We start from the raw sequence: 17,654 nt of genomic DNA on the forward strand, positions 1-17,654 counted from the left end.
GGGGGGGGGGGGGGAGAAGGGGAAAGATGGAAAAAGGGGGAAGTGAGAATATTCCCGGATGTTAGTGATCAGTCCGGACAACTCAAAAACAAGAAACTTCAAACGCCTTTGACCCTTCCCTTCTAATTCTCCCCCTCCTCCCGCGGCGAGTGTACTAAGGACAACCTGTGTGATGAAAAGGCGGGGCGAAGAGAGAAAAAAAAGATAACATCTGCTTCTGCTTCGACTTTCCCCACAGTGCTACCTTACTGTCGGGAAGATTTTGGTAGCAGTTCATTAATTCAAGAAAGGGAGTCGGGTTTTGACACCCGTTCTGAGCGATTTCCTTGGTAGAAAATAAGCAGAAGCTAGGAAATGTGTGTTTTCCCCTTTCCTAATGGTCAGCACCCTAACCACTTCCCCAGCGCCCCCTCCCTCCCGGGAAGACTAAGACTCTATGGTTAAATAAAGAAAAAAAAAAAAAAAAGGGTCTCGCCGACGTCGACGCCTGCGTAAAGGGTGAGGGGTGACCGCGCAGGCGCAGAAGGCCCGGCGTCAACGCACGCTGAGGGGAAGCGGCAGCGGCAGCAGGTTCTGGTGCGGCCCGACTTCTGGGCATCTCCTGGAGTGCAGAGATCGGCGCGGGGACCTGTTTCGGGACCCTCACACACATATTTCAGGTGACTCCTTCCTCTCTTTCATTCCTTCCCATTCCCTTGGACGAGGAGAGGCAAGAGAGTGGAAGCCCCGGGACGGCCACCCCCAGCCATCCTCTCTGGTCGGGCCCTTGCTCGCGCGGGAAGCAGTCGCCCCGTCCCGCCCCGCACCGGCAGCCGCGTTGGCCTCATGGCGTGGCGAAGGCGGCTGCGTGGGGAGGGGGAGAGGCGCTCACGTTGAGGCGGGTCTGGGAGGGAGACGGTTCGGCTGCGGCCGCCCGGGCCTCGTGGGCTCCAGGGAAGGGCCCCACGGGGGGTGTGGCCGCTGCGTCTGGGGAGCTCTGTGACACCCCCACTTCCTCCACACGGAGACCTCACGGAATGATGACCCAGCACCCGGGTCTGCTGGGCCGGCCGGCTTCCGGGCTTTGTGTGCCAGGGCCATCATCTCTTACTTTTCCCGGGTTCTTCCTTTTTCCGCCCGCTCTGAAGAACACGCCAGACCATGGGCGGTGCAGCGAGGCCGCTATCCCATGCTGCTGCAAGCTTCGGGGACTGAGCAGTCCCACATCTGAAAGTACGGAGGGGCTGGGAGAAAAGCACTTCCAGATCTTGAATGGGCAACGTGAATGAGACGTTCATTGACCAGGTTTCCGGTTTCTGGAAATCCCATACAGCAAATCTGTTTTATTTTAAAGCACACTTAGTTTGTAGAGTTAAGCAGAAATGGTGAAGGACTAAGTTACTTTTTCATTAGAATCAGAAATCTCATGGGAAAAATACCTCAGGGATTTTGTTCATCTAAATTTACAAATGAAAAACAGGCTCCAGGTGAAGTGATCCAAGTTGATATAAAGTTGGTTGTGCTTTAATTTTTGGATTCTAGAATTTTACATTTTCAGTTTTGTATTTAAACACAGCATAGGGTTTCCAGTCTGTGATCGCTTAAAAGTTTTTCCAGCGAAAATCTTCCTTCAAAATGGGCTGGAAATTACTTGGAATTTATTTTGTCTTACGTGTAGTAAGATAGAAAATTGGCCTTTGATCCAAGAAACCTGAATTCAGATGCCACCTTTTTGCTCGTACTGGCTGTGTGACTGAACAAGCTACTTAATTTCTCTGGGTTCTGAGCACATCTCAAACGAAGTTGCAGACAAAAGTTCAGGATTTCATCATATCAGTAAAATCATATGTCCAGTCCCTAACTGATATATTTTGCACATAGACACACATTCTCCCTTTCTCTTCCTTTGGTAGGACATATATCGCCTCCTTTGGGATGGAACTTTTCCTTTTTACAATTTTTTTCATAGTAAGACCTTAATGTTGCATGAGGTTTTGTAGTGTAAGAAATAGTTTCATTTTCAAGTTTGATGGAATGTCTAATATAATTTCTTTACCCCTTGAAACTGTTTGAAGTTTCAAAAATGGAACTATCTTAATTTCAACCATTTGAGAATTGTTTTTTCTTAATCTATTTTACAGTGGGTTAACTCATTGTATAGGGGACATAACTTTAAAAAGTTTACTCCAAGCAATGCAGCAAATACAAAAGTAATTTGTATGCAAGGTACAGTGTGATAGGGACAGAGGAAAGATCCAGCAGAATACTCTTAAAGAAAATTTGAGGGAGAAAACATTTCAAGCTGGGAAGAAAAGGATTTTAACAGAGGTGAAGAGGAAGTGGATTCTAGGTGTGGCTTACATGAATTCTTCTGGGATACCTGGTAATCTAGTTTGTCCAGGACTCAGAAATTAATAAGAAATAAGACTTGAAAAGAGTGTGAAGTCAAATTTTGAAGGGTCTAACAGTACAATATACTTATCGTACAGACAATAGAGATCCATTTAAAATTTTTGAATGAGAAAGTACGTATATAAGTGTTAAGAAAACTAATATTATTTGTGAAAGATAGTTAGACAGACTTAGGTTATGAAGACCTATCACCATTGAAATAGCACAAATGCTTCAGTATCCCCTCTAGTGTCCACAAGTAATCCTAGTGATGTGGTAACATGGAAAATATGACTAGGAAAGTAATGGTTCCAGAGATAGTTACTTAACTATTTCAAATGTGTTGCAGTGAGAACCAAAGGATATTCAGAAAGGGAAATTGGCTAATTCTCGGGAGCAAGAAGCAAGATTGAAAAGTAAAATGCCATAAGAATTGGAAAAATGTTATGAAATTTAGGGTGAATAGTTAAAAGAAAACAGGTAACCAAAGAAGATTTTGTAAATAATATGGAAGAGACTTTCACTGTATTAAGTGGAATGTGTTGTTTGGTTAGATGATTTTAGTCCCAATCTTGAAAGCTGAACAAAGATTAGCATGTGATTTAGTTCTTATCTTCCTCAAGTTAGAGAAGAAGCCTGAAGAAAACCCTACAATTGCAGTACCTTAATTTTATTCAATAATAAAGCTATTTACAAAAACTGGGTTAGTTGTGTTGGGGGGGTGGGGGTGGACCACAGCTTGTTGTGTTTACAATTAAAGAGTAATGAGAAAAGTGGAAGTCATGGTGGTATTCAAAATTTAAAGTTGAAGAGAATAGGTTTGAATCTGTGGTATTGAGTATAGAAAAATTACAGGAGGCTATGGGATCACAATATGGATGCATAAACAAATTCAGGTGGCAAAATAAAAAGAACTTCATAGAAAAAAGTAACAATCATTCAAGGGATTTTGGGGGTTTTTGGGGGGGTGGCACTTCATTTAGCTAGCTCTTTTATGTGTCTAACATTTTAATTACTTGTTATGATGTTATCACAGCTTTTTCCTCTGCTCTTCTTAATAGACAGTTACACTTGTTTTCAGGAAAAAAAAAAAGCTTCAAATGAGGGAGTTTTCTTTGGTTAATTTTTTAAAATATATATCCTTAAAAAAAAAAGAAATAAGAATTTTATTTGTATCTGCTCTGAAGGAAGAGTACTTCTAGTTTTACTCTCTTGAAAGATGGGAGCATATTTATAACAACAACGCTGCCCTACCCATCGTTTGATATTGCTTAAAGTGGAGTATTATTATAGTACTTTACTCCTGTCTAGTACCTTTCATCCTTAGTTCTCAGTGTTTTACAGATACTAATTATTTTTTACAATATTTCCTTGAAACTACTGGTAAAGACACACCCATGCTCTACAAAAATTTTTTAGCAAAACTAGAAGTGAAATTTGTTCTTGACAGTGCTACTCTGAAAATGGTTAAAATTTGAAAGTAAAAGAGGAAACACATTTTTCTTTTCAGTGGCAAGATAAAATCATTTCACCATTTTTTCTTAAACTTCTAAATTTTATGTTGGCTTCCATCTGAGCACTAAGTTGGTTCTTTTGTTCAAATTGCAGAATGCCAGGACTAAGTTGTAGATTCTACCAGCACAAATTTCCTGAAGTGGAAGATGTGGTAATGGTCAATGTGCGGTCCATTGCTGAAATGGGAGCATATGTCAGTCTATTGGAATACAACAATATTGAGGGCATGATTCTTCTTAGTGAGCTGTCTAGAAGACGTATCCGCTCCATTAATAAACTCATCCGAATTGGCAGAAATGAATGTGTGGTGGTTATTAGAGTGGATAAAGAAAAAGGTAAGTTAAAAATAAACTTGTAGGAAATCGTTCTTGTTTTGACAGTTGTGATTTTTTAATAGTCAACAGTCTTTTAAATTGTGTACTTCTGGTAAAAAGTGTCAAGTTTTTTTTTTAATAGTATTTTATGATGTTTCTTTTGACTCCTTTAATAATCTTTCCCTTTCATTAAGGAGATGATAACTAAAGAATAGCCGTCCTGAATCGTAGGTTCTGTTGTCACAACTTGCCATCTAACTTATTTCTTTATGCCTGTTTTTTCATCCCTGCCTGCCATTTTTGCTCTTAAAAAAAAAAATCTAATCTTTCCTCAAGGCCCATCTTAGCTGGCACTAAATCTGTGATGTTGTCCCTAATTACTTCAACTGAAAATTATTTCTCTATACTCATATTTTCCTAGAAAACTGCCTGCATCTTTTCTCTGCAATCATCACAAGTCCATCTTTATACTTATGCAGATTTCATACAGTTCCCAAGCCCTTGTGTGGAACTATATCCTGATTTTTCACCTGTGTATTCCTACTGTCTTGCATCTGGTAAATACTTAATAAATATTTGTTGGGTAGGACATTTATTAAGCATATTCTAAGCAAGAGGATACAAGCTGTACACATCAGTATAAAATATAATAAAACAGTGATTTGGGGGAAAGTGCTAATTAGCATATGGGGAGATGAAGATTTCATGTAGAAAAGAATGCTTTAATGAAAGAAGTAAGGAATGAGAGCATTCAACCTGTCACAGGCATAAAAGCCCAGGAACTGTGGAAATGGAGCACCATAAATGAGAAATCTTAAGAAGGCTTCTGTGTATAAAGAAATAGTGTCTAATCAGACCAAAAGATTAGGATGGGAACCAATTTGTGAAGGTGACAAGAGTTTCTGTTTTGTCCAGTAAGTAATAAAAAACAATTGAAGTTTTTTTGAGTAAAAAAGTAACAGGACGAAAACTGTTTTAGGAAAATCATTTTGACATCTCTGTAGAAGATGGTTTGGAAAAGAGAAAAACAAGGCTAGGAGACCAATTTGGAGGCTATTGCAATAAGTGAGATAAGGGCCCGAACTGTGTTGTTCAGTTTGTGTCCAATTCTTTGTGATCCCATTTGAGGTTTTATTGGCAAAAATCCCAGATTGGTTTGTTGCTTCCTTCTCTAGATCATTTTACAGATGAGGAAACTGAAGCAAACTGAGTGAACTGACTTGTCCAGTGTCACACAGCTAGTAAGTATTTGAGGTTGGATTTGAATTCAGGGCTTTGTCACTCTAGGGCCAGCATTCTATCTACTACACCACCCAGTTGCCTCACTGTGTGATGTGAAGAGAAAGAGGATATTGGTACAAGAAATGTTGTAGAAGTAGAAACAGCACAATTTAGAAACTTATTGAGCATGTGAGGAGAAAAGGAAGAAGAAGGTTGCCATCTTCTACTTGGTTGGATAAATGGAAGAATACTGGTATTCTGCATAGAGGTAGGAAAATCCAAAAGAAGTCTGGGTTTGAGAATAAATTCACTTTTAAATATTATTTAAATTGACAAGCTTTCTAGTTCAAGTTGTCAAGTAGATAGGGAGTAGTAAAGTCAGTCCTGGAACCCAATAAAGAAATGGGATACATGCATAATTCTGGGAGTTGTCTGCATAGCAGTGATAATTAAATCATGGGAGATCTGATCACCTCGTACCCTAAGAAATGAGAGAACAGGACCCAATACAAGACCTTGGAATTTACCAACAGTTAGGAGTTATGAAATTAGCCTTACTTGAGTAAGTAGTCATAATAATATAATATAATAAATAAATAAAGAATCCAGGAGGAGAGCATTGTTAATACTATAAGACACTGCAGAGAAAGCAAGGAAAATAAAAGATTTGGACAGGATCATTAGATTTGGCTATCATTGGTGATTTTGTAATCTGTTATAAGATTGAAAGTCTGATTGTAGAGGGTTGGGATAGATGTAAAAAGTAATTTCTGAGAGGGAATGTTAGGTTAGTTTTTTGCAGAGTGGGAGAGACTTTGACATGTTTGTAATTATAAGTTATTGATTGAGAAGGGGAATATGTGATCAAGGATTTACATATAGAAAGCTTGGTCTTGAATAAGTAGAAAGGCTGTTTATGCCAGAAGCTGCTGGAGTAAAGGAAATATCAAGCAATCACTAATTATTGAGTACCTCTAGGTAGGTACTCAATAATTAGTGATTGTTTGATATTATAAAATAAGCCTCTGTCTTTCCTTTTTAAATTTAAAAAGCGAGATGATAATTTATATTACATCCTTTGAGGACAGAATGCAGACTTGCCCTTTTTATTCCTTCTATTATACACTTCCTAATGTTTAAAAAGATAGGTTGGTCACTATTTAGTTGATCTTTTTTTCTCCCTAAGGCAAAACTAACAACAGAGTATAATTTTTTCTTTGTAACTCCTCTCAGGTGACTACCACTGTCTTTGATTACTTGGACAGCTTTTTATTTTTATTACTTTCATGTGTGTATGCTGAATGATAAATCAGGTTAAGTTGCATTCTAGCATTTCCATTTACCAACTCTGCATTGTTGATCTAGTCACTAACACAGCCTCAGCTTCTTCAAATGTCTCAATTTTCAGAAGAGCAGATAAATTCAAAAAGTGACAAATCAGCTTGATATATACATCTGAACAAAATCAAATGGATTGTTATTACATAACACTTTATGGATAAAGTGTATCCATAGTGTATCTAAATGGATAGATTTTTTTTTAGCACTTAGAAAGGGAAGGCAGTAATCACTGAATTAATATTGGTTCACTAAGAAAAAACTGTGCAATGCCAGTACTGCTTCCTTTGAGTTCAATCCACCAAAAATCTTAAGTGCCTGTTTTATGCAGAACACTATGCTACAAAGAAAGATAAGACATTTCGGATCTAAAAAAAAAATGGGAATTAGGTATATACATAGATAATACAAGAAAAAGGTCATTACTAACAAAGATTGAGTCAAAAATGATTTTCTGTAGAAGGTGGAACTTGCATTGGCCTTAAAGGATAAATGGAAATTAAAAATGAATTCGAGGGAAGAGAAGACGTTCTAACTTGAGTAAAGGTAAAAGTACAAGAACAAAGTTTAGGGCATATTGGAAGCATAATGGCTTGGCTAGATTATAAATAATACACAGGTAGGAAATAATGAGAGAGTGCTTAAGGACCTCTAACTCCTGGCAAATTACAGTTCTGCTATAACATTTGTTTCAAAAGGATGAATTTGTTCCAATGTGAGTGACACATTAAATATTTTTAGTTATAACACAAATTTTGAGTTTGCTTTTATACCTCTATATGCAAACTTCAGGTGTTTGTCAAAGTAAAGGACCATATTTAATATTATATATTTATAATATATATATATATATATATTATATTCTGGTGGTGTAGTAGAAACTGAATAGAAAAGAATTGAGGCTGGTGCACATCAATCCCATTCCCTTCTCTTATGCTACAGACTGAGCAGCAGTTTGGGGCATTTATTTTATTTAGGTATTTCTTAACCACTTAAAATATAAAACTTTATAAAACTGTACTCGTTTTTTTTAATGTGTCACTAACAAGTTTTGGAATGTTATTCTCTATAACCATTTTTCTTTAAGCTTTGTTATTACATAATTTTGCACAACATATATTGAGCTGTAGCAGAATTACCTATAATTTGACCATTACTCTGTAAACTAGTAGCCATTGGTAATTTTTGGATAAATCATAATAAAAAACAACTTAGTGAAGATGGAGAAAATACAAGAGGGTTAAGTAGATTGGTCAACAACTATTCCTAAAGATTGTTAATTAATATATGGCCTACAAATCTTTTTTGTTACTGACTGATCTTTACTTCATCCTTCTCAATATTTTTTCTCCAGTGATTTACATGAATACATGTATATCAAACTTTCAGATGGGCCCAAAGCAAGGAGTGATCAGTGTGGATCTAATTTATGAGGAGATATTCAAGATATAGCAAAGCTTCATCTAGTAATTAATAATGTTCTGAAGCTAACAACCTGAAATATGCATGGGAGGAGTAAGTAAAGTCTCAATTTCAATTTGAGTTGAGGCACTCTTAGATTAACAATGTATTCATAGGATTATAGGTTTTAGAGTATCCAAAAAAAACCTTAAACTTAGATTTTTTTTAATCCATTTAAGAAGAGCTAGGAATTGAACTTCAAGTCCTCTGACTCCAAATTCTAAATATTTATATTGAGAGAGCGAAAGTTAATAATTCCATTGTTTAGAAATCCTAATTTTTCTTAATTTCCTCATATCAGGGTATATCGATTTGTCAAAAAGAAGAGTTTCTCCAGAAGAAGCAATCAAATGTGAAGACAAATTCACCAAATCTAAAACTGTAAGTTTAATATTAGGAGACAAATATTGAAGTTAGTGTGTTGTGCAACCAAATTGCCTTCCCATAACTTAAGAGAACATACATGATTGATGGCATGTTTTACTTTAAAATAATAAGAATTCAAGACTAATTTCAAGAAAATATTCATTGTTTAGATTGAGGACTAATACATATCCCTAGGTTTGCTGTTGACTTAAAAATTATCAAAGTATCTTCTTGGAGCAATAGAGCATTTATGATATTAAGGAGACTCTTAGAAATGATGTACTCTTTAACAATTTTATATCCAGCATAAGGAAATGGAATAACTTCCAAAAGTTAATGGTTGAAAGTTATTCCAAAATAGCTTTTAGCCAATTTAATTACAAGTGATTTCTAATTTTGTTAATTAGGTAGCCTTTTTCTCTGTAAGTTCTAGAATTTTAGATGTGTTTATGCTCCTTTTAGCTCTTTTTTTGGGGAGGTGGGGGTTAAGGATCATAGATACATCCTTGCTTTTTGTTTTAAGGAGGAGTAGGACTTGGGTAACAGCTTACAAGATCTCTGAGCTTGGAAGGACAGCAATGGATCTGTAGACTGGTTTGTTGTAATTGCTGTTTTTTGCTTTTCTGTTTTTTTTTTTTTTTTTTCCTTCCCTTTAATCTTTTCTGGAAGTGTCCCTGCATGTTAGTCATGGGCCAAGAGAAGCCTTGAGGTAGATTAAAAGCACTGACTTTGGAGTCAGAAGACCTGAGATTGGTTCCTGGCTCTACTACGTAGTATGTAAGTGCTTTGTCAACTATGCAGTGCTGTATAGATGCCAATTATTACTATTCATTTCACTAAAATTCTAACTCAGAGGCCTCAGGATGATATGTAGGTTACTCTGGGTTCATTATAGCAACTCATGAAACTGTCTACTAAAAAGTGGAGCTGTAATGCCATCTGTTTTGAGGAATACTCACGTGGATCCTTGAAGTCTTATTCTTTTCCATTGATGCATGCTTCATCATTTCCATATTTTAGTTTTAACATTTGCCAATTGCAGTCCAAATTTCTCTACTCATGTTTGTACTATTGTATCCTCCTGCCGTTTTCCTAGGATCTTTATCTTTTGTACTTGCTAATTGAGTTTTTGTTTTGGTTTGGGTTTGGGTTTTTTGGTTATTCTCATTTCAGAAGTAAATTCCTCATTTGTCCCATGCCCTCTCTAAAATAATGTTAAAATTCTAATAAATTAATGGTGAAAAAATGTCTAGTTTATTACCTAATACTACTTTTGTGATGCTGGGGAATGATTGAACTTCATTGAGCTTCTTTATTCATAAACTGAAGATGTACTAGATGGTTTATAAAATCCTTTTCATCCCTAAATCCTATTAGTCTCAATGTGAAGAATTAATCTCTCCTACAGTAACAAAAACCATTCAAGTTTATTTTCTTTCTCATGGAGAAAATGCATGTTCTAAATAATACTCCTTTTGATATCAGCCTTTTAGTACATGCAGACATAGATTTAATACATGGACTTGAATTGCTATGTAATCAAATGAACAACAACAAAATGTTGAGTTCTACATTTAAAAAAATCAAACATTATAGTCATAGTATATTTTTCTTGAGTAGTCTACACCAGAGTAAAAAAAACAAAAAGCTGCCTCCAAGATTCTTTTTTGTTTGTTTGTCTTGTTGTTTTTTGAGTGTGACACCATTGGTCTACACCAGGGATCCCGTGGGCCAGATGGGGCAGCTGAGGATGATCATCCCCCTCACCCACAGCTATGAAGTTTCTTTATTCAAAGACCCACAAGACAAAGTGTTTGTTTTTACTGTAGTCCAGCCCTCCAACAGTCTGAGGGACAGTGAACTGGCTCCCTTTTTAAAAAGTTTGAGGACCCCTGGTCTACACTAATCACAGGCCCAGAATCTTTTTTCCCCCTTCCCTAAAAACAAAACAAAAAACTTTTTACCTGGTTTTTCTTTATTTTTTCCAGGGGAGGGAAGATTAGGGGGAAGAGAAGCAGGAATTATACTTTAGAAGTGATATACTCGTTGGTATATACATATTCTATTTATATACATTTTTCTCTCTCTCTCACATAGTTTTAATTGAATTTCATTTATAAATTAAACAGGGTAAGAGAGTGAAGAATGTGGAGCAAGATCACCAGGAAATTAACACAGTCTAAAAAACAAAGTAATAGTAATGCAGATAAGCATTTTTTCAAATTGTTAAACCTATCTTTTTGATTCCAGGTGTATAGCATCCTTCGCCATGTTGCCGAGGTGTTAGAGTACAGTAAGGATGAGCAGCTGGAGAGCCTATTCCAGAGAACTGCCTGGGTCTTTGATGACAAGTACAAGAGACCAGGATATGGTGCCTATGATGCATTTAAACATGCAGTCTCGTAAGAATCTTTTTTAAGAAATCGCATTTCTACTTTAGTAGAAAGGGGATGGGCAGTGTCTTAATGCACCTGGTAACCAACATTTAATAATTTTAAAATACAGTAAAATCTTGTTCTTTCCATTGATGCAAATCAACAAGTATTTTATAATTTATAATCTTAGGCAGTTGTATGCAGCATTAAGAAGTTAAGTGACTTTATCACATAATTATTATTTTCTTGAGTAAGAACTTGAATCCCAGGTCTTCCTTATTTCAAGGCTAATAACCCATTTATGTTCTATGTCTCACCATAAGTGGAAAGATTTTCTACACCATAGATATTGCCAAGTACAGATTGAAACTATATTTCCATTTGGTTTAATAAAATTCTTTTTAATACCTTTCTTAGATTAATTTCTTAAAGTATAATCACAAAAAATTTAGGGACTTTTTTCTTCTATAACCACATAGATCTTTGAGGTGCCATTCCAGAGCATCTATATTCTTTTATCCACAATAAGAATGGATTGTTAAATTAGTAAAATAGTTTGTGGGTTTTTTTTAATAGTTGCAAGATAATTTAGATGCTTTCAATATGAATCCTGGTATTTTTATTCTGTTTTATCATTAGTACCTTCCTGCACTCAAGTAGATAAATAATACTTCGGGTAATGTATATGAGGTTCTCATTTGAAGATGAAATACAAAATTTTTTTCTATTTTCAGTCCCTTGGACAGTCCATATTTCTCATGTACTTTTTAAGGAAATAATGTTTGTCTTTATATATGACCATATAAATAGTGCTTATTACATACCACATACTGCTTAGAAAGATTGCCTTTGTCTTTAAGGCACAAACAACATACATAAATAATAGACACAATGGGGTGGAGAGGAGACTACTTTTAGCAGCTGGAGAGAGCAAGAAAAGTACTGCAAAAAGAGATACTTGTAGAAGAAGATTGGAAAGAGAAAAGTAGGAAGGGGAAAGGATTGTAAGTATCAAGTAGAGAAGTTTAAACCTGATCCTAGAGGCAGTAGAGATCCACTAAAGTTTGTTGAGTTGGGGAGCTAACATGATCATATAAATCCCAAGTCACTATGCCAGGTAGTATAGAAGAATTAGGAAATTCCTAATGAAATTACCTATCTTCCTCAGACCCCTAGAAATGTTGTTTCTAATAGTTTGTATGTAATAATACAAATCAATATTGGCATATTCAGTTTTTAAATTTTACTTCAGAGACCCTTCAATCCTGGATGGACTGGATTTGAATGAAGATGAAAGACGAGTGCTGATTGATAACATAAATAGGCGCTTGACACCACAAGCTGTCAAAATTCGAGCTGGTAAATAAGATTTTTTTTTTAAGATTTTGCATTCAGTAAGAAAGCTGTTATTCATCATTATGAATTTTACTGATAAAAAGTTTCTGTATAATCAAACAGAATAATAGCTAACATTTATATAGAACTTACTCTGTGCCAGGCATTGTTAGACCCATAGAATTATTGTTTCAATTGCTCCTAACCACTTTGCAAGATAGGTATTATGTGAGGAAATTGAGGCAAAGAACTTAAGTGACTAATCTAGGGTCACACAGCTATTAAGCATCTGAGGCTAGGTTTGAATTCTTGTCTTTCTCACTCCAGAATCAATGCTCTATCTATTGTGCCACTTAACTGCCTCATATAATAATGTAAAGTGAAAAAGTACTTGCAAACATACCAGTCTTTTGATCATTTCCAGGAAAGAATATTTAGAATATACTATTTTGCTGATATTGAATTTTCACAAAGTAAATTTATACCAAAGTTATATCATACCAATTAAGTCTATTATGATTCTTTATTCAGCAAACTCAAAGTGATGTCTTAAATTTACGTTTTTAATAGTTTAATTATTGGAAGAATTTGTGCGAGAAGAATAATAAATAATGAGATTACAAAATGGTGTAGCTTCCATTTTGCTGTATAGTTGAAATAAATGAAGTATGATGAGGGTTCATATACAGAAAATCCGTTATGTCAGATTTTAAAAAGTTTACACTGAACATTTTGTTATCTATTTCTTAGATATTGAAGTAGCTTGTTATGGTTATGAAGGTATTGATGCTGTAAAAGAAGCTCTGAGAGCAGGTTTGAATTGTTCCACAGAAAACATGCCTATCAAGGTGAGTAACACCCAGCCCATATATAAAGTCTGCTCTTATCCTTCTTTTCTCTTTATAAGAAAGCAGTATCTTTACTTTATGTATATTTCTTATGAAAATCTCATAGATGAGTTTGTGATTGTCACAAAAATTTTTTTTCTCTTAAGGCAGTTATTTAAAGGTAAGATTGTGAAAAGAGATGTCCATCACTAGGTCCTAATGTTTCTAAACTAATGGTATTTTAAAATATAAATCTAAAACTAATAATCTACCTAATATAATTATACTATGAAGAGTTTGCTTTCATTGTGTTCATTCAGCATTAGTGAAATTGTCTTCCGTTCTCTTTTAGATTAATCTGATAGCACCTCCTCGATATGTGATGACCACTACAACCCTAGAGAGAACAGAGGGCCTTTCTGTCCTTAATCAGGCTATGGCTGTCATCAAAGAAAAGATTGAGGAGAAGAGGGGTGTTTTCAATGTTCAAATGGAGGTGAGAGAAGTGTTATGCATAAGGCTCTTAATTAGGACCTTAGTTTATTTATATGTCATTATGTTTTTAATTTTTTTGGTGGCAAATTAAGCATTATGGCTATTCTTATTAATAAAATTAACTTATACCTGACTTAGCAAAAGTTGAAAAGTTAAAATCAAACACTACAAGTATTTGGACTTTGGATTAAGAAAAATTACTCTTAGAGCACTTCTTAATTGGTGTGTTTTGTTTTTGATGGAGAAATAGCCTTTTAGGAGGGAAAATGAATAAATATTTCCAGAGTTTGTTATGTATAACTTCATTTTCTCCTTTGGGGTTTCATGTACAAGTTATCTTCTTATTTTTAACAAAAAAGAAATGTTAATCTGAAAATAAAGGGATTAGATTTATGTAATTTCTGAATTCTCTTATATCTCTAAAAGCTGAGATTGTACAATTCCTGCTGTGAATCTCAGTTTGAAATTCAAACTTTTATCACTTTTTGGTGGGAATTTTAGATTTCCTAGAGCAGCTAATTTTTACAAGTTGTTATGTTTATATTTTAGTATAGTAAAATATTAAGTGATGGATTTTTTCTTTAATTTGAAAAATATTCAAAAATTTCTTGTAACTGTTGATAACATTAGCATTGATTTTGAAATTGTCAAATACTTTGTAAGGCAATTATTATGACAGTTTCCATTTTGAAGAATTTGATACTAGACATTAACTTGAATCTTAAATTTTGTGTAATATATTAATCCTCCTTCCACAGCCCAAAGTGGTCACAGACACAGATGAAACTGAGCTTGCAAGACAACTGGAAAGGCTTGAAAGGGAAAATGCTGAGGTGGATGGAGATGATGATGCTGAAGAAATGGAAGCCAAAGCTGAAGATTAACTTTTTGGGAAAAGGTGTATGACTGGAGGAACACAGACCAGCCCTTCCTGGCCTTAGACACCCTAGACTTCAGAGTTTTCCAGTATTGAAAACTTCAAAGCTGAATATTTTGTATTTCAAAGTATTTAAATGTTTCAACAGACCAGCATGTGAAATGCCCTCCCAAATGCTGGCTACCTTCACACATTGAGCTCTTTTGAAGGGAGTGGCCTAATTTCACTAGAGACTAAAACCTCACAAACTGAGATCATTCACATAATTGGGCCTGAGGTTTTCCATGTCTACTTCCCATTGGCAGCCCCTCCCATTTAGTGCCTCTTTGAAATTTACCAGGAGCATCAAAAGCAAACAATTCCAATCTTTCTACATTCATTGTATTCAAACGAACATTCAATAAATTTCTGGGATATTTAATTAGGCTTCTTCCTTCTTCACTCCTGTTGAAAACATTCCTCCTGAAAGTATAATGGGAATAGGAAGTTAATAATCTAGTTAAAAATATCTGGGTAGGTGAGCAACTGGCCTTTGGATCATATTTCAATAAAAGAAGAAAGGATTAACTCTTTGGATTAAAAAAGTTTCTGCTAGAAAAAGAGAACATTGCAATATTCTTTCAAGAGAAAAGCAGAAATGAGTAGTAATCGCACAGTAAGACTGCTGTAGTTTGGATACCAGGCATGAAAAGATTTAGGCATTTGAGACCCTTTAGGATGATGGTTCTTAAAATGCAAATAAGTGATTGTACTCTACCTTTTGACTGCCTGAAAATAATGATCGGAAAGTGGGTATGATTTATCATCATCTACGTTTTGTATCGTTTTACTTGATATTAGCCTGTAAGTTTTAATTAGTAAAATGTGAAAGGATAGCTGTTCCTTTAAAATATTTTTGATTGGAACTTCAAACGAATGTTGAATTCAGTCTTTACAATATTTAAAATTGGAGTGACCTTTTAATGGGGAAAAATAATTAGGGATGTATCATAAAGGGATGCAACTCCCCAAAAAGGAATAATTTGTATATTACAAATTTTGATGGCAGTATATTTCATTGGTTTTTTTCCCCCTTTGAGATCAAGCTAATTGAAATTAATAGAATTTAGATTATTAATTTTATTGCATTTTGCCTACTTTTAAAGGTAGGTAGGAAAAAACAGAAATAAGTGGCATTGTCACTTGTTGGATATTTTTGTATGATCTCTTTGATCATAGATTCAATCTCTGTCATCAGACTATTGGAGCATGTAGACCTTTTAGAAGGTAACTTGAAGCACGTGCATAAAATTCAAGTTGATCTTATTTGTAATTCAATTAAATATGTACTGAGTGCCTAATAAAAGGCACTTTTCTGGTGCTGTTTCAAGATCAGACTTATTTCAGTTTTGGGGGGCTGGAATCACTACAGCTAATAGGAATATGGAATAAAAGTGTGGAAGAATATTTGAGAAAATAACTGCCAGGATATTCTAAAAGGAGCAGGAGATGGTACTTTCTTCCCTCTTTGATATCTATAAGCTGTTCTCTACCTTAGATCTAAAAATTGCCCCTTAGATAATCTTTTTTACCTTTATTTTGCTTCTGAAAACAAGTATTCCTTAAAGAAATAATTAGGGTAGTGCACTCCCAAACACCTTGGAATGGAAAAGTGGAATGTAATCAAAAATTTTCTGTAGATTTTTTTTTAGAGTTTGAAAGTCCAGAGTGGGGTAATGCGTGGAGTGCACAGAGATGATAAACTGTGAACTCCAGTGGAATTTATGATTGAGACTATTGTCCTCTCTTAAGTGAATATGGAATGTCTTATTTCCAACATTACTCTTCATAGATCTGTGCAGATATGTAAACATGATGGAAAAAATAAACATGCTAGACCTTAGGCATGTTCTGGTAAATGGTTTAGTGGCATCTTTATGTATGACATGCAAAATTTGCATGTATGTTTTAAGCCAGTTTTTTTTTTAAATTTTTAATAACTTTTTATTGACAGAACCCATGCCAAGGTAATTTTTTACAGCATTATCCCTTGCACTCACTTCTGTTCCGATTTTTCCCCTCCCTCCCTCCCCCCCTTTCCCCAGATGGCAAGCAGTCCTTTACATGTTGAATGGGTTGTAGTATATCCTAGATACAATATACGTGTGCAGAATTGAACAGTTTTCTTGTTGCACAGGGAGAATTGAATTCAGAAGGTATAAATTACCTGGGAAGAAAAACAAAAATGCAAGCAGTTTATAGTCATTTCCTTGTGTTCTTTCTTTGGGTGTAGCTGCTTCTGTCCATCCTTGATCAATTGAAACTGAATTAGCTCTCTTTATCGAAGAGATCCACTTCCATCAGAATACATCCTCAAACAGTATCGTTGTTGAGGTTCCTGGTTCTGCTCATTTCACTCAGCATCAGTTCATGTAAGTCTCTCCAAGCCTGTCTGTATTCATCCTGCTGGTCATTCCTTACAGAACAATAATATTCCATAACATTCATATACCACAATTTACCCAGCCATTCTCCAATTGATGGACATCCTTTCATTTTCCAGCTTCTAGCCACTACAAACAGGGCTGCCACAAACATTTTGGCACATACAGGTCCCTTTCCCTTCTTTAGTATCTCTTTGGGGTATAAGCCCAGTAGAAACACTGCTGGATCAAAGGGTATGCACAGTTTGATAACTTTTTGAGCATAGTTTCAAATTTTAAGCCAGTTCATAAGAAACTCAAATGAAATGAGTTGGCACTTCAGAAAGCTACCACGGGTTTCACCTACGGACTTGGATATTTTTGGAAATGATGCTAACGAGTTAAAGATTAACTAGCAGCTAGGTGATACAGTGGACTTGGTTGGGGTTCATGACAAACTTTGGGCAACTCACTTAATAGCTGCCTCAGTTTCCTCACCTGAAAAATGATGGTTTTAAGATCAAATGAGACCATGTAAAGTACTTGGTAAACATTAAGGCTTGCATAAATTGCTAGCTACCATCTGTGAGTGTTTTTATGCATGGAGTTTCTGAATGTAAAGACCTGTGTTTTCATCAGTTAAGGGAGTTCCCCACTCAGGAAATGCTGTATACCAAGGCACATAAGCATCTATTATGCAATTTAACAGTTTTAGGGATTTGGTCAGGGCAAAAAGTAATTTGCATTGGTCTCCTGTC

General features: G+C 35.4%; 1 protein-coding gene across 2 annotated transcripts; it reads left to right on the top strand.

The window, feature by feature from the left end:
* The first annotated feature begins 6 nt into the window (after window positions 1-6).
* EIF2S1 (eukaryotic translation initiation factor 2 subunit alpha) lies at window positions 7-14,915 on the top strand. Of its 2 annotated transcripts, none has more exons than XM_051977866.1 (8): window positions 7-659; window positions 3,979-4,220; window positions 8,521-8,600; window positions 10,836-10,987; window positions 12,213-12,319; window positions 13,046-13,143; window positions 13,475-13,618; window positions 14,376-14,915. In XM_051977866.1, the coding sequence occupies exons 2-8, from the start codon at window positions 3,980-3,982 to the stop codon at window positions 14,499-14,501; spliced, it is 948 nt and encodes a 315-aa protein (XP_051833826.1). In that variant the 5' UTR covers window positions 7-659; window position 3,979; the 3' UTR covers window positions 14,502-14,915. The 2 variants fall into 2 exon arrangements, with proteins under 2 accessions (XP_051833826.1, XP_051833827.1); XM_051977867.1 differs by lacking the exon at window positions 7-659 and adding an exon at window positions 1,111-1,212.
* Window positions 14,916-17,654: the final 2,739 nt, after the last annotated feature.

This window comes from Antechinus flavipes, chromosome 2 (assembly GCF_016432865.1).
Source record: "Antechinus flavipes isolate AdamAnt ecotype Samford, QLD, Australia chromosome 2, AdamAnt_v2, whole genome shotgun sequence".
Classification (NCBI taxonomy): domain Eukaryota; kingdom Metazoa; phylum Chordata; class Mammalia; order Dasyuromorphia; family Dasyuridae; genus Antechinus; species Antechinus flavipes.